This window comes from Ixodes scapularis, unplaced genomic scaffold, assembly GCF_016920785.2.
Source record: "Ixodes scapularis isolate PalLabHiFi unplaced genomic scaffold, ASM1692078v2 PGA_scaffold0__279_contigs__length_252992795, whole genome shotgun sequence".
Classification (NCBI taxonomy): domain Eukaryota; kingdom Metazoa; phylum Arthropoda; class Arachnida; order Ixodida; family Ixodidae; genus Ixodes; species Ixodes scapularis.
This window is the reverse complement of record NW_024609835.1, coordinates 175,167,998-175,189,931: the sequence shown is the minus strand read 5'-3', so window position 1 is coordinate 175,189,931 and position 21,934 is coordinate 175,167,998. Positions and strand designations below refer to the sequence as shown.

Here is a 21,934-nt window from a genome sequence, read left to right as displayed (position 1 = left end):
TCAAAGCGCCTCTCGCTCCAGCGCTGCGTCGCCCGCAATGCTTGCGTCCTATACATCGGCATGCCTGCGATGTCTTTGATGACAGCATTTCCTACTTTCGTCCTCACTCGGAGTACCGAGAAAGGATTGTGCATTCTCTGCCGAACATGTTCTGCTGTTCGATTGTTTCAAGCAGCGATGGAAAGAACCAAACTATTTTGTTCTACGTTGTCAAAGGCTATCGTAGATTCCCCAGTGCACCAATCCTGTCAAAGCCAGCGAGCGCGTGCAAATGAGATGGTATGAAGAGAGTATGCCTTGATACGCTCTAGATGGCGGCCTAAAATGTCGCGATATATAAAGCGCATCTGGTATAAAGGTCCTGGGATAAAAAAAAAAATCTCGGAATAAAATGTTTTTGGTATGAAGTGTCCTTGATGAACTATACTGGGATTAAGTGACTTGGGATGAACTGTGGTAGAGCCGACGCAAAGACGAAGCCATCTGCTCTCACACCAGTTTGGAGCTGCATTACTGTGAAAGCTACGCCAGCCTTGACAATGTATCACAAAATAGTTTACGTCGAGTGAATACTGCTTTAGCCACACTCGGCGCCGACTGTTAACACTCAGTGATCTGTGTCGGTCCTTCGAAGAGCTTCAGACCGCTCGCGAGACATCTTTAAACGGTTTCACCACCGAGCGAGAAGACTGCGAATTCCGGCGAGCCTTGAAGAAGCGCACGGCGATTCTCCGGGAATCGCTAAGGCCATCGAACTTGGCCTTCCGCGACGCCTGCGGCGTGCCAAGAACGGCGGGCGGCACGCGGCCGTCGACAACCGTGCCAACTCCGGGAGCAAGCCGCAACAGAGTAACAAATCGGGCGCTTCACATTTCCAAGTCAATGCCTTCCGACGACTATAGATGCTATCGTTTTACCGACTGCGCGCAGCGGCAGAAATGTTATAGAGACGCCTTGAAGGTGAATTAGATCATAGCGATGCTTTCCCTGCGCAGCACAAGTTAGTGGTGACCGTTGTTTTAAACTTCCACGTTTTTCGTTTTTTTTTTTTTCTTATGTGCTTGCAAAATTAAGAGTGACACTGTTTTCAAATTGTTTCTTTTGGATGCGCATTTAATAAATTCTCACTTGAGTGTCAACACTTAAAGAGTTCGTCCGGTCAAAAGTCAAACCAAAATAAATGACTGATATCGATTTACGAAGACTAAATATCAACACTGCCAAACTGTTATACTGACAGCAAACCGCGATCCACTCTAAAACCAATATTAAAAATGCTACAACTAGCTTCTCAGGGGGCATTCAGCGAGTTGACTTCTTGCATGTCCCGGAACCTTGTGCACCGATGTCATCTTCGTACTCAAAGAGCATACTTGTTCGTACTGCTACTTCGTTCCCCGTGTTTTTCTTGCTTCGTTTTCAGTCGTCCCAGCGGACGATTTCTGCTTATTATGTTATGCTCTATATAGCGGCCGTATGTTTGTAAGTGCTCCTCAGCGATAGTGCACGTAGATTATGGATTCCCTGCTCGCTCATTGCGCGTCGTGGTGCTGAAGATGGCTCTTAAGCTCAACGCGAGCTTACGATTAGGTACCAGAACGCTTCTGCAACGTGCATTGCCCCCACCACCAACATCGTAGTTCTTCCCAGAAGATAAGTGGACGGGGCCTTGTCCGGAACTTGCGCTGAGCTTGCGTTCATCGCCGCGAACTCGCTTTTCGGCCGGTAATCTTATGAATATGTATTATACGCTACAGATGTTTTGATATCTACAAAGCAAAGCAGTAAAACAGCCGTGTTAGTTTGCCTGAATGATCGGAATTGCTCATTTGTCTAGATCCGTCGTACATGTTGCGCTACCGCGGTACGAACTATGGGTCACATGACGGCCATGAAGCTGATGCAGCTGATGGGTTGCCATCATGCTCGAGCCGGTAGTTTCGGTTTCGCTGTAGATCTCTGGGACAAAACTTTGAGATAAGATATCAACAAAACTACACGAGGAGGCGCTGAAAAAAAAAAAATACTAATACACCTCGGAATTTAGGGACTTCTTTCTTTACTAAAAACAGTCATAACCTTTAAAAAAATGTACTGGAGTTTTTTTTGAAGTAAAAATTAACGCAACATTCTGATTATTGACTGCCTTTTACAAGAATGCGACTTATTTGAATCTTCTCGATAAACCTCTTAACTCGTATTGTTAACATTGCTTTCCTTTCACTTCTCTATTTAAGATGTTTCAACTGCTCGCAAAAGTAGATGTCAGAAAAAGAAAAAAAGAAAGTATGTCTAAACAAGGAAACAAAACGTTCCGAAAGGTGCAAGAACCCTTCGACAGGAGCTTTCCTTTCATTCCATGGCATTTTACAGCCGAGACGCGGGGGCGTCGTGGTCAGCCGCATAGCCCAGCCTAGAGCCACGCCGTGCTACCAGCTGAACCGAATCGACAGCGGGGACGAACGAGAGTGTACACGTGTGTCGTGTACACACGCCACTCCGTCCCTTCCTCGAATGCGACAACAACAACGAGCATCTTCGTCTCCCTCCTGATTATCCCCGATCGACGCAAACCGCCGACTCACTGCCGCCGAACGCGCACGGTCGAGGTACACAGAACGGCGCGGTCCATTGCGTTTTCGCCGTCGGCAGCGAGCGACGTCAACGACGCTCTCGGCGTCCGCAAATGACGGGTTGCGGAGGGCGACGGCCCGCGTATATGCGATTCCCGCCCTCGCGGTCGACTGTCAATGGAGGGGCGGCGGGAACGACTTCATTCAGCGGCCGCTTCCGTCGCCTGACGCAAGACGGCCACCACCGGAAGGGGCAGTGCGGTGCTCCCCGCCATGTGTAAACCACACGGCACCGAGCGTATAACTTACGCCGCCAGCGCTGCTGAGCCTCTCTTTGCCCCTAGTAGAGTGTACTACCGCTGGTTCGAGGACAACTGTTTTGGACCGCGCTACCTTCGTTTTCTTTTTTTTTTTTTTTTTCTACGGGTTTAAGCGAGGTTGTGTGTTGGGAGGGTGAGGGGGGGATGTGTCAATGATTTAAAGAATAAGAGAGGAAGGGGGAAACAAAAGCAGAGAGTATTCTGTCGTCCGAGAAACGTGTCCACGCCGTGATTTATTCGGTCCTTTTTTTCTTTTCTTTTTTTTTTTTTCTTGGGTTTGTGGAGACTTTTGTAGTGGGAAGGCTGTGAGCGTAGTGCCTGCTTCGAAGCAGGTTGTTTTCGTGTTTTGTTGTTTATTATACGACTCGAAGGTTGGGGAGAAGAGGAATGGGACCAACGGTGAAGGTCTTATCTGGAACCATTCGAGAGGATTGGAGAAAAAACCAAGAAAAAAAAGCTTTGCCTCAGGTCCGGTGTTTCATACTTGCAGCGAGGTTTATCGGTACGACATTAAAGAAACATTTTTGTTGGAGTCAGCATCCACCCTGCTGCGCGCACAAAATCCCAGGAAAGAGCAGAAACACGAATGAGACGGACGTGGCGAATAGACTACTTTAATAAATTCCTGCAAGCCGCACTGAGCGCGTCGCGTCATGGGATCTCTTTGGCCATGGAGAGGAATTGTATGGTTTGGATTTCCATTGCCCCCGTTGACAAAGTAATGCATCTCAGCACTGCATAAAAACAAAGTCGGCACTCGCTCGCATTGCACCACTTAATCTTTCGTGAAATTTCCCGTTGAAGCACGGACCTCCAGCAGCCGTAAAGACCTGCCTAGACTTAACGAGTAGTACGAGTGCGGCCGGCCGCGTCCCGTACCTTTCTGACGGCCTGGCTAATCCAGGGTGCAGCATCACGGGTCATTTAAGAAGCCTAGGACATTGGGGAGATAGTGGAAAATGATGATCGGTCCTGTATACTTCTTCCATCTGCTATCGTAGTTCTGTGTTTACCTGCGCACAAACTTTGGTACGCCAGGATACCAAAAAACACGCACCATCATTTTATCTGTATTGGCACGCCACACAAAGAGTATTATAAATTTAAAAAGAGAAGTCACATATTCGAAATTGCAAGCACTCTATTGGTCGTGACCGCATGTCCTGAAATGAGATTGAAAAATCTAAACCGAAACTGTCGCCTGCCGATGGGTTCCCAAGATGCTTTGCGCCGCACTACGCCGCTAAGATTGCTTCGAGTTTGTGAAAGGTCTATTGCTTATAAGTACGGTGTCTAAAATTCGTCTCGACTGGTGTGTTTACCGGGCGCAAAAAGTGGTCCCTCGATTTCCGCCTGATGACGTCATAGAAGTGTCATGCTGTCGCCGGTCGCGACCCTGGCGGCGTCCCAATAGCTGTGGTGTATGAGGCAGACGTGGCAGACGCTTGTTCTGCTGCAGGTCGCTCTCTAGCGTGGCAGTCCACGGAAGCCAAAGCCGCCGGAAGTTAGGACGCCTGGAACGTCGTAACGACAGTGGCATTTCTGTTCGCCTGTAGTTTTCGCCAGCATCTCTACGTCCAACCGCCAGGATCGCGACATGCAACAGCACGACACTCCGGCTTCTGTGACGTCATTTGTTGCCACTTTGGGACCACTTTTGATGTATGGGCGGGATAGGACGCTAAACACACCAGTCGGAGACGCGCTCCAGGCACCATACTTATCAGAGAGACGCAACAGCAAATCCTTTGTGAAACCAGAACACCGCTCGAAGCTGGGCCCTTCCAAGTAAGCACTGCAACCGGTAAGAGCTTTTTGAGGTACGTTGCGTAAACTCACAGAAGTGAGGTGGTAAAGCTTCGAAATAAAAACAACACAACCCTCTTTTGCTGCGTGCACGGCGTACTCAAAACCTACGAAGTCGCCAGATCAACGAGCATCTTGGGTGATTCCACACCGCGTTCCAGAAATAGCGCTTTGCCCCCGGCTTCTCGACACAGTCGTAAACATACACAAGGGGGCGTGAAGATCGCGAAGCGCCGCAATTAATAAATCATCCCGCCATTAGCGACCGACATGTCGAAAAGTTTCGCCCACGGGCGGGTGCTTACGAAACATCCGTCCACGGCCCCAGCGCGATCCATATTCACGAGGTTCTGTGTATACATGCATCGATGCCTGCTCAATGCCCACAGCAGAGCTGCAACGCAAAAAAAAAAAAAAAATATGTGCACTTAAGTTTGTATTTGTGCGACCGTACATTAATGCGGAAAGATTCACCTTTTTTTTATTTTGACTTTCCCTTCTCCCCCCGTGTGGCAATATAGAGAAAGGCGCGCCTCAATCAGGCCGAGCCAGAGGCGCGTAATTGCTCGGCGATACCGAGGTGTCGGTAACCGCTAAACCGGTAGGCCCGGCTACCCCGCCGCGCCAGTTAAGCGGGGAGGGGAGACCAGGCGGGCACCAGGCGTATCCCCTCGCCCGTCGCCAGGAGCAGCAGCGCCGACAACAACAGCCAAAGCGGCCGCTCCAATTAGCGCCCTCTCCGCGGACAGGGCTCCACCGCCGCTGCGCTGCTCGTTAGCCGAGCGCCCACGTGAAGCGGAGGCACCTTCGGATGCTGCAGCGGCCAAACTATGCGCGGTTCCGATGAAGGGCCCATAGGACCCGCGCGCGCACCGGCCGATGAGGCCGTGATATTACCGGGCTGGCGATAAGCATCTTTCATTAGCGCCGACCGGGCCCGTCCCGCGCAGGCCCTATACAGTATACGGGCCCTGCGCGAGTACAGATGGACGGGGAGGCATGCTATACTGCATTCACCGCTAAGCTGAGAGTGCACGGCGGAAGCCAGGCGCTCGCTGCACCGATCGTGAACCCGTCTTTCGCCACGTGATCGGGACCCAGGCGCAGAGAGCGGGGTGAGGCGATGAACGGCAGAAGGTTGATTGGACCGGCGAGAATGTAGCCTCCCACCGCACTGTCGGTTTAGGGTGGGACGGAGTTATAGCCCGTCGCGCAAACACGGGCGTAGCGTGTGCGCGCGCGGGCGCGCGCGCTCTGCATGATTGCGCTCGGTTGCGTCTCACTTTCGAAGCTGCCGCCGACCACTTCATCAGGGGAGAGTATAAATGAGATAATTTAACGAGCGGGCCGAAAATGCCCTTAGAGTGTGTGCGCGCGCTGGAGGCGCGCCTTGGGTGCTCTGATTGAGTTCTCGTAGGGAGCGCGTAGTATATGGCCGATGCCTTGGACGGGATTAGAAACCGGTCCGAGTGGCTCGGCGAACGGATTGGTTCGAACGGGCGTGCACGCGCTGTCAACGGCCAACTTCCGACGAGCGAAACGATCGGTCGGTTGTTGTGCACCCCTAACGGAGAGAGTTTTAGTATAGGCTCCGGAAAGCGGCCCCAGTGAGTGCGTGCTTAACCCATGTTTCCAGGTGAAGGCACGAGCTCCCGCAAAGCCAAGCTCTAGCGTATTCGCAACTTTCAGAACCTGCAGGGGACGCACTTGTGCCAATCGAAATGGCTGTCATCTGGATGATCGTCGTAGAACAGCAGTACGAGGCTGGGTCTGCGACGCGTAAGTAATTCTAGTTTTGCTATATAGAAGTAGTATTAGAACCTTCCTTTATCTTTTCACAACATAAAGGTGTAAGCGAGCACTTTCGTTTTGAAGCCGATCATCCAGGAGATAGGGAGCGCTATTCTCACACCGCGCGGTACCACCATCGCTGAAAGTTGCGGATACGGTGAACTAAAAGTCCATATTAGCTTGGCTTTGCTAGCGGGAGCTCGTCCAGTCACGTTGTGCACGGTATGAGTACGCGCCCTCAGGGCCCACAATCTGCAGCTGAATACCAAAAAGTCCCTATCGGCTCACTCGTTCCTTTCATCGAGTCTCTTGCCAGGAACATCGGATCCTATAAACCGTCTAATTTCAAGCATATGCCGTTGACATTTTCTCTTTTTTATCGAATCAGTAAAATATTACCATTGCAGTGCAACCATTCCATTGCGGGTACCTCGGCCGGGATATGAACTCGCTACCTGGGGATCCGTAGGCCGGCTCTTTGGCTCGGAGCCACCGTAAACCAGGCGAGATCGAAACAACTGAGTCATCGTCGGCAATATCTTTTTTCTTAAATTTTATTATTAAACATTAGGGCGCATATTTTGCTCACTCCTTTGGACGTTAAATAAATACGTTTCCGGCAAAGCATGGAGTAAGGGAAAGAGGAAGAAAGTAGCGGTTCGCATCCCTCGTATTCAAGAGCCTTATCTCTCCCAAGGTACAAAGTTTACTGCTCTGATCTTCGTCCGATGTGCCCTGTCGTTGACGTCGACTGTGGTCTAGACAATCTTTAAGAGCGAGCCACCGCATTCAGCGTCCAACCAAAGGGGCCGTGACGCGAAAAAACAACAAAACAACAACAAGAACGAGGCTACCCGCGGGTGAGAAGGAATCAAACGGGAAACCACGCTCATCCGAAGTGGAGTTGATTCTGTAAGCCTCCCAGACCGCGGCAGCGACAGAAAGAAGCGAAGACGCCTTCCGGAAGCGGCGGTGGGACCCCGATTGTGCAGGAGAAGCACGTATCGCGCCTCTTTAATTAATTGAACAGGTCCGTCCTCGTAGGAACGCAGCTTTCGAGCCAAGAAGGAGCGCCGTGACCCCCCCCCCCCGCGCGCGCTCTCAAATTTACAGCGTCGTTCCGTAATTGTAAAGACCGCGCCGCGATAATGAACAAGACGAGTCCTGCGGAAGAATTCGTCCGCACAAAGTTGGATGGGAGGGCTAGAATTAAGAGGGACCCTGTCGGGGCACCGGCAAAGCGCGCGAGCTCTTGATGCGTTCGAACGAAACATTTATCAGTTTATAATGACTCGTCCGGGCTGTCGTCCTTTCTAAGCCTTATTGATTGCCGTGCCGCCACTCGCAGCGCCACCTACCGCGACCTATGGACTCCGCATTGGTTGGGCATTTTTGAGTCGTTAAGCTGGGAGCAGGAGGAAATCTAGAAGGTCCCGAAAAAAATGCCCCGAGGACTTCCTCGCAACGGGTGCGGCGCATTAATACCCGGTATAGGTTTCCGTTAGCGTGACTAATGAACTAAAGAAGTTTAGAGTTATCGCTATCATACGGGTATCTGATAAGTTAAGAAATTAAAAAAAAAAAAAAACGGGCGGTCTCGTTTTAAATCAATCGGTTAGCAGTAATTATTGGCGTCTGAGTCCTTGGCTGAAAACCATCGCCAATATTTTTGGGGTTTCTGCAGTTGATGCTCAGGTTTTATCGTGCGTGTGAAGAATGAACTTTGATAGAAGTTACGTTAGGATCCCTAAATGCACGAACCGCTTTAAATGCGCAATCGTGGCGGCGTAAAATCACAGGCAAGAACCACGACCGATTGCTTCGCCAGACTTGGGGTATCGCCGCCTGGTGGAATTCTTCCACAACCCAGAGTGAGGATACTTCTCTGCTGGTGCAAGCACGACGTACGAACGACACGGTGTCCGCTGTAGACGTGATGACAAAATTATCAGCGGTCGTGCTTCAAGAATGCTGGAAGCATGTGTACATTAGTGTACTTCCAGCATGTCTGCGGACAGTGTATGATCAATGTGATCAGAGCTGTCATGAGACACGTCTCAGACAGTGTCTTGAGACTATTTTTTGTACGATCCATTTGCAGCGTGACCCCGGCTTAACTAAATCGTTAAAATATTATCAAGTGGCTACATGCAGAAATGAATTGTCCGATGTTGGTATTGGAATGAACGTGCGTGGCCGAGGCGAAGCTAGGATAGCAACTTTCGCTCTTTCTTTGGACCGAAAGAGTTGAGTAGTCGTTCGCCCTCGGCGTAGATGCCAACAGCTTCACGAAAAGTTTACTTTCTTCACGAAAAATTACTTTCTTCTCGGCCTCTTCTATTCTGTAGCGAGATATCATTCAGTGCGCCTTTTATGTGGATAAGGGGTCGGTGGCCGAGTGTGCTTGCGGACCGCAGCTGGGAGCACCTGGAGCGAGAGCTCAGGCAGCGGAACCCGAGATACTAAGTTCAATAGACCTCTTCCTGAATCGAAGCTACCCTAGCGGCGTAATGCCGCGAAAAGCATCTTGGGTACTGGTAGGCCACTAACTTTCGGTTTCGATTCACTCTCAGAAATAGGGGGTGTAGAGGGTTACACCCGTTGTCCCCTATGTAACACCCCGAAACAACAATTCGACGTTCGGTCCACCGACGCCGAACCGACGATACCAATTTCCACGAGCGGCTTGATAGTCGACCTATACGACATAATAAAATAGCTAATGTACGCATTAAATGCTACAGTAAGACAATCAAGGTTTGTTTCGCCCTGCCGCAAAACCTGAGTCTTTTTTTTTTTTGTAGTTTTTGATAGGCACATGTGCGTATCAAAAACGTTATATCCAACAGCTATCAAGCCCCACGTAAAAGTTGGTACCGCCAGCTCGACGTCAGTGGACTGAACGTCCAAATGTAGTTTTGGGGTAATACGGGGCGAGGGGTGTATACTCCTTACATCATAAGAGTGTTGGCCAATCTCACTTCAGGACATCGCGTCAAGACCAAATACAGTGCTTGCATTTTCGAATATGCCACTTTCCTTTAATCGTATACAATACGTACTGTAGGTGTTGTTTACATTATACGGATGGAATGCTGGGGCCCGTTTCTTTTGGGCTACCGGCGTTCCGGAGTTTGTGCGCAGGTAAACACAGGACGACGATGCACGAGGAAGAAGTATCACCTCTGCCCGTTTGGGACTGGATGAGCATCGTACCGGCGTGCGGTCGTGTACCACTACTGCGTGGTGCACGTTAAAGACCCCAGGCTAGCGGTTGCACCGCACTGGCTAAATTGCTCACCTAGAGCTGGGAGACAAGTCGCCCGTTCAGGCAGACTATGTTCTAAGCTGTATAAACATACATACACCCCAAATATTATTATTGAAGAAGTATCTTGTTCCACCGGTTCTTAATGTCCTCAGCTTCCTCAGTTATTTGTGAGCCGGATAATTTAAGAATTTAAGGGTCACGCTGCACGCGGCCCAGAATGGTATACCCAGGCCAGGCCGCCATGCAGGGTGGACAGCACGCGGCAAGTCGTACTTCGCTAAACTCCTCGCTAATCCTATAGGCAGACCCTCACGGCCGCTCGAGATTCATGTTTCAACGGGGGTGTTACGAGGATGAGTGGATGCAATGCAGGTGAACGCTGCCTTTACGCTCACGCAGTACTGATACGCACTACTACGTCAATGGGGCGATCGAAACCGAAACCATGCCACTCTCTCCATGGCCAACCATGTTCCATAAGGCAAAGCACGCCGTGTTGTGTGAGGAAATATTTGGAAGTGGTCTATCCCCGCCCTGCCCGTCTCGATATATGAGCACCGTGGGCGTGTGGTTGTGAATCACTACTGCGTGATGCACGATGGTGGTCGTGCTGAACTGGCAAAATTTCTCATCTACAGAGACGACATGAGGCGCCCGTTTGGGCTGACTAATTTCCGCTGTGTAGACAAGCTACCCATTTAAACACACACACAAAGACATGAAAGCGAAATGCACGTGCAGGCCATTGGGCATGCATTCTTAGAAACCGTCAAGCACGTCCCAATAGAAAGCGTTTTAGCGGCGCTTTAATTTTGGGGTGGATAAAAGGTAAGTAGCAGAGCTTTTGCATGCTCTCAGATTAAGGCTGTAACGTTTCATTGACTTTTGGCCGGCTAATGGAGGTCTTTCGCGGATCCTAAGCTGCGGACTGCGGTCCCTGAGGGCGTGTGCTCAATAAGTGCTCAACGTGACGGCACGAGCTTCTGCTAGCCCCCGCTGGCATCGTAAAGGATTTGCGAACAATCTACAAAAGGTTATTAAAAGATAGTTTAAGAATAAATGTCCTTAAGGGATCGCCTACTCTAAAACAGGAAGACATGAAACGTTACCTCGCGGTATTAGGGGTTTAGTTCAAAGGCCACATAACGAGCAGCCGAGTCCAACTTGCCGTGACTATAATCGGCCTTTTAGCTGACCATGGGTCGCTAACGCCGATGGGGATGGGCCACGGACGCCACGGCCCATCCCCAAGCGACGCAGAGTGAGCAGCACGCACCTTCGGAGATGAGCCTCTCGCGGATCTCCCAGGCGAAGATGGTGGGGTTCTCGCGCTTGTACTGCTCGATCTTGGCCACCACCACGGGCGTGGCCACCTTGGGCTTGCTGCCGCCGATCACGCCCGGGCGCAGAGACCCCGTCTCGTAGTAGCGCCCTGAAATAACAAAGACAGCCCCAAACGATCAGGCCACCTGTGACGAGACTCAGTCGCAATCGACTTCAAGTGCAGATAACCAAAAACAAAAAGTTGTAAAAAAAACATACGAGTGTATGTGTGTCTTTTTTGTTTGTGTTTGTGTACGTGTGTGCGCTTGCGTTTGTGTGTGTCAAAAAAATGGGGGGTGGGGGGAGGGGTTGATTGAACATATTATTCTGACTGAATGTATGGATTGTCGAACTGCTTCTCCGTGATAATTACAAAAAAAAAAAAAAACGAAATCAAGACGGAGAGGGGGAGACGTAAATAGAAACTCCCAAAAATAATCGGTGCAAGAAAAAACAATCTGTTAACAAGGGGCTACACACGTCAGAAAAACGTCGTCGCTAAAGAGACTCCTTTTTTTTTCTGACGACGCCTTTACGAAGAAACCACCTGTAGTCGGTGACAATTTAAGAGTGAAGTGGAAGCGCCTTTCACCTTTTTCCTTTCTCGCAGATCGAACGCTGGAGAGGAGTCGAGCCCCTCTCCAGCGTTCGATCTGCTAAAGTGGGGAGCAGTGGAAGGAGCTTCTCAAAAGCCTGCAGACGAAAGCCCTTTATTAAATCGGCGAACCAGCTCTTTATTGCAATTCGCGTCGACATGAGCCGCCTCGCTGACTCAATAATATCTTCGGTGTGGAGGCCTTTAGGAATGAGAAGTATTCATGAAACAGGGGTACAAATACTGGACTTCAACACGAAACGCGAGAGTATCTTCAAAGAAAACCATACGACATCACGTTCAACTAACTCCTGCAGTCTGTTCATAGCCTCCTTTCACTATTTGTTCCTCGACACCCCTATCCCGGAAGTCTCTAATTTCCGGCGTCCAGCGTAATTTCCGACAGAAACGTCGATGCGCGGCCTTGTCCTCGAATCAACGGCGGTACGAATGCGAGCCACGTGCGTGAATCGCCGAGTGCGCTACTCCCTAGCAAAAACACCATCTCCGTTTCTGCAGGAAGTCTATAGAGACACCGTATAGGGGAGCCGCGCGAAGCGACCGCAAGAGAGCCCTATCCCGCCGCGAGGCGAGCACGACCAACGCGACGCCGCTGTGCATGCGCGCGCGCGATGGGCGAGCAAGCGGTCGGCTGAACGACGACGGCGTCGCTTGTCATGCAGATGAAGCCCCGGGTTGCGGTGTGAGGCTTGGCTGGGCGTGAATGGCCGCGGGGCCGCCGCTAACGAACGCCGTTGCTGCTGCGCTGCATGCGCTGCGCAAGCTGGCTCCATAATTGCGGCTTCTGCCGCCCTCGTGCTCGCCCTAACGCACGCCGCGGCCGCGCTTTGGGCCGCCACTCGCGGACTGCGGTTTTGTTTCCAGCTCTTTTCTATTGACGAGCTCGTGCTTCGAAGCGTCCGTTGTCTCGATGCTGAGTGGAGCGGTCATCCTCGGGAAAGGAAGAACAAACAGACTTGGAGCTTGCTCGCTTGTGTGTATAGTTGTCTGTGGTGGTGGTCGCGTCCTCTCTTATTTTAGGTTTCGGCGGGCATAATACTATGTGTATGCAGATTGTGCGACTGATGGTCTTCAAAATCGTGAGTGTGGGCCAACAATCAGTCGGCTATTCACGACAAAGTTGGAATGGGAAGGCCGACGTGAAACACGCGTCATTCAGTCGTTCTCTGCGCGAGCCCTTTTTTCGTTATAATATAGAAATAACCCATTAAGATCCTCCACTATTTAACTAAATTGTTTTAGTTTTATCATCAGTTGCGTTTTGTTTTCGTTTTTTACATTCCACTGGCCTACTCCCTCTCTTTTGTTGTAGTCAGTTTACCGCGGTTCAACGCTTTCACTGTCGAAGTTGCTAAAAAGGGGGAAAATTGTTTGCTGTTATACCGCGCAGCTTTAGCTCCCACATAGGCGAGGAGCGTGAAGACGGGCAAGAGATGTGTTTACCGGCTCCTGGGCACTAACGGCTCCACATTAACACAATTTGCTAACCTCCGCTCTTCATTGATATTCAGCGTTTTTCCCTCAATTAATACACAATGAAGATTTCGCCACTGTGTCGCGCCACATCAGGCAAAGAAAGTATATGCTTGCTTATATTCTACAATTCGTCTGGCTCTGCTATGTCATTTCACCGACCACTGTGATCAACGTGAGAAACCACGGCAGGGAAGTTCAGTTGTCTGATAGGACGATTTGTGTAACACCACAGTGATGCTTCTAACAATAAATTATGCCTGCTACCGAGCTGGCACCTGTTCCTGAGCTCTAATATGGAATTCATTCGGTGGATCTGAACATACCAAAAGCGGTCAATGCTCGGGACTTTAGTGCGGTTGATGAGAACGCGCGCTTGCAAGCCCAAGAAGATACTAACAAACAATTACAGGAAGATCTATTGGCGGATTCTCAAAGGAATGCGTTAGCATGACCACTGGAAACCCCTCCGCTTTTCTTTTGGCTTTCTCTTTTGCTTCCTCTATTTTTTGCTGCCTCTTTTTGGCCTCATTAAGAGGCCAGTGTTAGCGTTTCCCAAAAGGTGGTGTGTGTGGCATTTCTCAAGGGTCATGCTAACGGATTCCCTAAGAATCCACCAACGAATCTTACTGTAATTTTTCCCCCCTTTTCGGTACTCTGCCTGTGAGAGTATGTCGACTCCCTTGGATACGGTCATCCATATCATTCGTGGAAAAAACCACACTCATACCACTCGTGGAAGGAACCGCATCTATATAAGTCATGGAGAGAACCGCATCGATAGTTCTAACTACACGCACACATCACAGCCCACGAAACGCTACTACGAAGAACCACAGCGAAGAACAGCCAGCAACGGCAGAGCGGCAGCTGAGCACGCCCGCACTCCACCGTGCCGCGGCGCAACACCTCCTAGATAACAAAGTCACAGTGCTGAGTGAGATGGCGTCATCAGAGAAGGCCAACGGTGGGCAAAGATTGGACACGACGATTGCGTCAAGGTTCGGCTCAATTTTTTCTGGAAGCTGAGCGCTGATGCAGCCGTTTCCAATCTCTGCCCAGCGTTGGCCTTCTCTGATTACACCATCTCCTGCAGCACTACGGCGTTGTTATCTAGGAGGTGTTGCACGGCGCTTCCTCCTCTCTGGCTGCGCGCCAGCTGTGTGCCTGACTTTGATGAAAACGAGAGGGTTCATTTTGACGAAAACCCGGCGGTGTCTGTCAGTTTGTCGGCGCCGTAGAGAGAGAAAGAGGATGACGCTGGCTGACGTCAGCGCTTCGGAACAATGGGAGCGTCGCGGGCGTCACCTTCTCCCACTCATTGTCTCCCTCTCCCTAGCGCTGATAATCGAAAAAAAAAAAAAAAAAGACAACCGGCGGGTTTTCGTTAAAACAAGCGTTTTAATGCCAACGCATTAAAAAGCGCACCGATATCGCTCCGTATCCACCGAGGTAATTCCCTAGTGAGTTCAGAGAGCGCTGCATGAATTTGTATCTTTTTTTTTAACAAAATTGACGACTGAAACAAATCACGCAATTGCAAGTGCTTTAGACAAATAATTAACCACAGTTCCTATATGTCAAGAACAGCCAGAGAATAATGTAGAGAGCTAAAGTGGGACGCTTGGAAAGTTTGTGTTCTCTGTAGATTTCACCTAACCTAAGAGGGCCAAACGACAGGACGTTCGCTATACAAAAATGCAAAAGTTCACACCTAATATGCCGATGTAGCAAGTTTTACACGGTTAGCTACGATTCCGGAAGAGAATTAACGTTTGGCTGCACAAACGAGTGTGACAGAATTAAAAAAAAGCTACTTTACTTTTATTTAGATACCATAAGCAGTGATGTGGTCGAGCCGAATCATTTGGCAGCACCTTTCGAAGCAGCTAACAGTCCATTTTGAAGCGTCAAAAAAATTTTTTTTTTAAGTTTTAGATTTAAAATTTTTGATTTATACGTTTACTTGTCCAACTAAAAGAGAATGTCTACTTTGCCTGCCCACTCCTGCACCACTTGTTAGCATCAATTGCACAGCAGGTTTGATTTTCACAAACATGGAACTAGTTGTTTCATTGCGCATAGAAGCAAAAGAAATGGCTACAAGATTATGTTTTTACAGCTTTTTTTTCCCCAGCCCCTTCCACTCTAAAAATTGTAAATAAAGATTGAATTGATTTGATTGATGAACAGTGAGCTGCTGTGAAAGGTTATTTTAGACATGGAGTCAAAGTCAGACCAGATAGTATATGTTCAACTGAAATAATCTGAGAATAGAATAATTTTTAAGCAGTGCATTTTATGTTTCTTTCCAACTTTAAAGGCGTAATAAATCTGGAATTGATAATTCTGATAAAAAAAGAGCTTTTTTTGTTGGGTCAAGAACATTAATAACATTTTATATGTAGAACTTCATGATAACAACAATGAGCACGCGCGTACGATAAATTTCCCTGCTTAAAAAACAATCCCGCCGAACTTGTTAAGGTTATTCACACGCTTCCATCTACCGCTCCAGCTATTTTAGTTTTTATTTACTTACTGACTGTCCGATCGAAAAGGTGGGCGCTTTATAAAGACTATAACAAAACAAATAAGTTGACAAAAAATTAACTTACAGAGCAACATATGTATATCTTCTCAAAATACCCAAATATCCTTTCTAAATCTTGACTTAAAGAAAATTGTCATAATATTACAGAATATTATATATCCTAGGCTATTAACCGCAGCTTTATGAAGAAATCACGTGAAACGTCTTGTTTTGGAGAAATGCTTTCTCCTTAGGGGTCCATGCATATCAGATGAGCGAATGACGTTTTAGCGAACAGCGACGTCTTAGCTAATAACAAGGGCGCGCGTTAAACACCCCCCTCCCCCCGCGCGCTGTGCTTACACCGCTTCGTGGCGGCAGCCTGCGGTGGCTCAATACAAAAATGTTAACCCACTTGGCACACCCACAAACGCCGCTTCACGGCGGCCGACTAATCATTAAAGTGTCATTCAGGGAAAATTGCGCTAAAACGTCATTCAATCAAGTGAGTGCCTCCCTTACTGCAGTACACCATTTCGCGGTTAGAAGCGCACTCAGCGAAGCTAACTAGTCCGCCAGAACAGACTACGAACGTGAGAATTATTGTAAAACGAGGGGGTTCGGTGGCCGAGTGGGCTAGGGTACACCAGCTCGCAGCAGGTGCGACGAAAGCTCCCGCTGCGGGACGCAGGGATCCTGGGTTCAATCCAGACCCCTGCCCATTTCCATCTGAATGAGCATCGTACCCGCGTGCGGTCGTGTATGACTACTGCGTGGTGCACGTTAAAGACCCCAGGCTAGCGGCTGTACTGCACTGGCTAAATCGCTCATCTACAGCTGGGAGACTCGTGGCCCTGTGAGACAGACTAAGTTCAGGCTCTATAAATATACCCACACCCCAATTTTTTTTATTGCAAAACGATCGTGTACTGTCAGCGTTTGATACACGAATGCCGTTAAATATTACGTTATTTGCTGTTGTAATAGAATGTTCTGAAAATCTGCAAAAGCTTACCGTAACGATCAGGCCGTGTAGCAGGGCCTGAGCAATTCTATTTTCAGTATTAACAATGCAAAATTACATTTTTTGGCGCAATAATCACGTAAATTCCTCGCGTCTTACCACATGTAGCAGGATGTAGCAGAGATAAGCAATTTAGCACAGTTTGGTGCAAATGGCGCATCGATTGTATCACTGAATCGTTTGAAAATTCCACACTTATGCTTACGCCATATCGGTACAGTATTTCCTTGTCAAGTGCCCGTAACTGGCAGCAGGCAGCCACTAAGGTCATTCTTATGCTGCTTCGAATTGAAAAAGACTGTCGAAGATCACGTATCGAAGTTAAGGGACAGCTCTAAAAAATACATTTAATCTTAGCATCAATACTGCTTTGAATAACTTCAGACTCGGTGTTGTGAAACCAAATTTGAAAACCCCCGGTCAACGTCGTACTAACCGTTTCCTCACTTCTATTTACCGTGGTGGAGAAATAGAGGTTTTTCTGCTTGTTCCCAGGGCTCCTATAGGTTTGAAGGTGTGTCCAACTAGAGTCCCTAAATAAGGTAACGGCACTTGAGCCACCTTGTTTAAAATTCTCGTTTCAAGTTATCTGTAATCTTCATCCGAAACCGCGAGGACCGCTTTTCCGTCTTCTAAAATGTTAAGACCGTCCGCGACCGAGCAAAGCGCTATCGCCCGAGCTTTTCCGCGCGTATCTGAAGCTCGGGAAGTCTCATTCTCGAATTGTAACGACCGCCAACATGGCGCCCACTCAGCACAAAGCACCAAAATGGCTGCGCCCACCCGAAAATCGGGAAACGGAGAGCCGATCCCAGGCTTTAGCTTATCTGGTGAGTCCTACACGATCAGCCGCCCGATTACGCAGCCCTCTCCCCGGGCGCTTCGATCTTCCCAACTCGCGACTGCCCCGACTGACTTACGACTCTGCTTACGACCTCGTCTCTCCTGGCCACAAAGCCAGTGCGCACACACGTCAATTCCGCCGCCGAATTCCCCGCCGACGAATGGCCAGATCGTGTTGAAACGGGCTTCCGAAACAAGTCGGAGTCGCGGCGCCGTTTCCGACGACGACTCCCTATCCCCGAAAGCGATTCGGCGGGAGACCAGCGCGATAAAGGCTATTGACAGGCTCGCCCTAACGACATCGGGGGGAGGCTTGGGGGGACCGTCGCGAGAGCGAAGCGCAACCTTCTCGTTGCCCGAGGCGTCGGCGGCGACGGCGTCGGGCGCGCAGTGTGCGCATGCGAGACTTCGAGAGGAATCTCGCAGCGTGCGACGGTGGCTCCCGAGGACCCATGATTTACGTTCCCGCGACACGCATGCCGTCGGGGCCGAGCCGTCGCTCGCAACCGCTATCGACGAGGAGCATCGTCGGCGCTGGAACTGCGGGGACGGGCTTCGAGGAGGGGACCAGTTCCACCGCCGCCACGTCCCGCATGAGCGACCGTCTGTGCTACTCCGTCTTGATTTACTCGTAGTCGTTGGCTCCCGAGCGGGCGCGAACTATACTTCGCTCAGCCTTAAGCAGGGGTCAGACTGCTCACACGTCATCCGAAAGATGGCATATGCCAACACGAGTCACCGAAATATCCGCGGTTCGAATTATGCGTACCAAGTTTGCCCTTGAACTAATTGCGTCATTCGGAGCACGTATCTCGCGGTGACACGCGTTCGATTCTCTATGCAGACTGTCTTTTGTAGGATGTATAAGCAGTGTGACCCTAGCTAGTGGCGGTACACTTACGAGCCATAGCCCAGCTTGTCCGTCGCTGCGCTCATAGCACGGGACTACGCGTCTCGCGCATTGCCGCACCCCGTCCGAAGGTCGCGTACACTGCGCGGCCCTCTTAACGCAAACACGACTTCGACACTTTTTTTTTTTTGCATCGTACTTTGAAAGGGTACTGGCGGGCGTCAAATTCCAACCGAACACTTTCTACCGCTGGGTTAGTTTCGATGACAGTCCTTCGATAGTGTGAGAAAAGCAGACAAAGGTGGCGATGGCTGGTTCGCGCTAACAGCGTCGTGAAGTGTGCGTGACGCTCGCACGGCATTGACTGGTTTAGATGGTTCGTAGAGTCATACCGCGGTCTGTCGCGACGTCCAACGGAGTACGGGAGGGTGCGACTGGGAAGTTGGAACGGACTGAGCTGGTACAGGCTCGCATGGTGCTATCTATCGTCCAGGGATGGGCGGTATTTCAAATACAAGTATTTGAAATACGTATTTCAAATACTTTGTGTATTTTGCATTTGTATTTAATTACAAATCGGGTAATGTATTTGACGTTTAAATACTAAAACGTGGGTATTTTATATACGATTGTAATTAAATACAATTTTGTGGGCAAAAATACATCCTTCAAATTTATTGTCACTGTCCAGAGCAGGAAGAAAACTACGTTCTGAACCGAATGCAGTGTCTCTCAATCAAGCACAAGCCTTTAGTGACTTTGTGATTACGGTGCTAGTCCAGGGCAAGAATAGTGACGAAATCAACGTTCACAGGCAGACTGGCTAAATAAGTGCCTGTGACAACTTGTGATCCTTTCCAGCCGGATTTCCATCCATACTTTTGCCTTGGACATTCTGAATCCGCGGGTCATCCAGATTTTCGTAACTGGTGCGAGTTGCAACAATAAAAAATTCTCTAGCTAGTGCTGTGCGTCTTGGTCGTCTCGGTTCTTTGTGGGCCTATATCAAAATGTAATCGACAAAAAAAGCTGCTTGAAGCTCTGTACTTTTTTCACCTATTGCGTCCAAGCTGATGAAATTTTTTTGTGATTATATTTCTATTACGTTACTAGAGCCTCGCTCACTAACTCCCGAGAGTGCGACGGAAAATTAAAACGAAATACCCAGAAACCCGTTGCAGGTGCCCTGAAGTCGCTGACGCAAATTTTGAGGAATGTATTTGGAAAAGTATTTGGAGGAGACCAAATACATTTGGTTGTATTTGTATCTTGCATTTAAATGCTTTTTTGGAAATGTAATTAGATTTGTAATTAAATACATTTTTGACGAAGTATTTTGTATTTGTATTTCGATACATATTTGCATGTATTTTGCCCATCCCTGCTATCGTCGTACATGCAGAGAGCGACACGTTTCGTGCAACCGAGCGGTAGACGTCTTTCTTCATTTTCTCTTTTTCCCCTGTACACATTTTTATTTTGTATTCATCGCTAGGAAGAAATTTAAGCGGTAAAGCTTGGTGTTCGTCATTACCCTAATTAAAAGAGAGAGAAAAAAACGCCGCTATTGCGTTTGCTCTCTAAGTAGCGCAGTGTTCGGCATTCAATTATAATCGTTGCTTACGCAACTAAAATGTTTCGCGCTATACGCAACTAAAAAGTTTAATGGTCCAAGGGGAACGTTAATTAACATTACTAATCGACTATTACATTCGAGATACAATTATTGACGTAGATTTAGGTAGGACTGTGCCAATCCGTCGGAACGGATATGAGATTATCCCGCACTGGACTACCCCAACCTCGGTAAAGTCTTACACCTAGGAGGGGAACAAAAAGGAAAGAAAAGAAAACCTTTACAAATAAAAATTATGCTCCAGACCGTTTGTTTAGTTTGCAACTTCTCAGTTTGGACTTCGGTCCCAAACGGCGTGGGGAAATTCATCGTTCTGCTGAAACGTGCGTAAGTCGCCTTTCACCGCCACATGGAAGCAATGCGGCGAAGTGTTGAATGGAAGGAAGGAGGAAGTCAGTCAGTTTCGTCGCTTCGAAACGGTTGACGAGTTGCACAATTCGTGGAATGCAAATGATGATATGTACGTGGTCCTTTCTTGCATTAAGTTCGACGGTGTAATAGGCCCCTTTCAAAAGCTCCATCGTCCAGAAGCATTGGCGGCGGTCGCCATTTCTTGGGATCGAAACGAGTGATTGGTTTCGAGTCCACACCGAATGCCGACGTAGCTCTCCGGTCCGGTTCGGAATGCCTGCCCGAACCATGGCGGTAGATAGCGCGCACTTTTGAACAGGCTCGATTCCTGCTTCTCTCGAACGGCGGAAAATGACGTTCTGTTCTGACGGTCCTCGTTGCGATGCTTCGCGTGTAGAAGCAAAATGCGTCGCAGTTCGATCGTATAAAAGGACACAGAGGGATCGTGCTAATTGTTTTAGGGCTGGGCACTTGATCGATTAACCTACCGATTAATCGATTGACGCTTCAATCTAGATTAATTTCTTTAACTCGTTGATCGGTTAAACTTTTGACAAGGAAGAAAAAAAATGTAAACATTCAACTTTCTCGTCACGCAGACGTGGACGAGCACAGATATATGAAGGCAAACCCTTGGTAAAATTTTGATCTAGAGTAAACTGTAGATTCAAGATTTGTTACTGCAAACAAGTGGAGAACGTTATACGTGTCCCAGCCGCTCCAATGCCGTGCGAGTATCCGTTTAGTGCAGCACAGACTATTGTGAACAATCAAAGAAGTTAACTATTGTTGGATCAACGAAGCTCTTTGCCTCAGCGGCTGGGGTAAGAATTGGTGTGTGTGGTTGTCTTTTGACTATCTCAACAAAACACAAACGATGATTTAAAATCCGAAATTGTACATTGCGACACTTATCACATATTCAGCAAAAGGAAAGAAGAAATGTAATTTCGACTTTTTTATTGTGCATTGGAATGAACGCAACCGATTAATCGATGAAGTAATCGATTATAGGGTGGCGATTAAATGGGTTAATAGTTTTAATCGACGCCCAGCCCTACTAGTAATTTAATCAAAATACGTGACAATGCCTATTTGTGACGCAAAACGTGAACGTTTTGCTGTCTCAATCCAGTTTTCGGGCAATCAATGCATTTCTTTTTATTCTGTAAAAAAAAAAAAATAATAATTTTGACAGCGATGTTTACGATATATCCCAAAATTTTAGACGGGCTCCCAGACCTCGTCAGGCTGCTGTTAGTTGATTTTAACCTAGGTGACTCTTCCAGTGCAGCGTACAAATAGAAAAATAAAGACTTGAACTAGAATTGTAACCCCCCCCCCTTCCCCCCCCCCCCTCCCCCCCCCCCCCCCCCCGGGACCTCAGACCAGGAAGCGATAACTTTTCATCGGCAAGGTCACTGACGTACAATACGTGTGTACATTTTTTTTTTATTACTGTGCATTGTATGATGCGAGGCTAATTCTATTTCAGCTCTTACGAAAACGCGAAACGTTCGTTTG

General features: G+C 48.6%; 1 protein-coding gene across 2 annotated transcripts in view; it reads right to left on the bottom strand.

Annotated features, from left to right (window-relative positions):
* LOC8041813 (paired box protein Pax-6-like) overlaps positions 1-21,934 on the bottom strand; it is a 203,955-nt gene that overhangs the window by 29,274 nt on the left and 152,747 nt on the right. For both annotated transcript variants that reach the window (XM_042286546.1, XM_040503696.2), the window contains one exon: positions 11,038-11,193. In XM_042286546.1, coding sequence (XP_042142480.1) covers positions 11,038-11,193 — 156 coding nt within the window. The remainder of the gene's footprint in view (positions 1-11,037; positions 11,194-21,934) is intronic.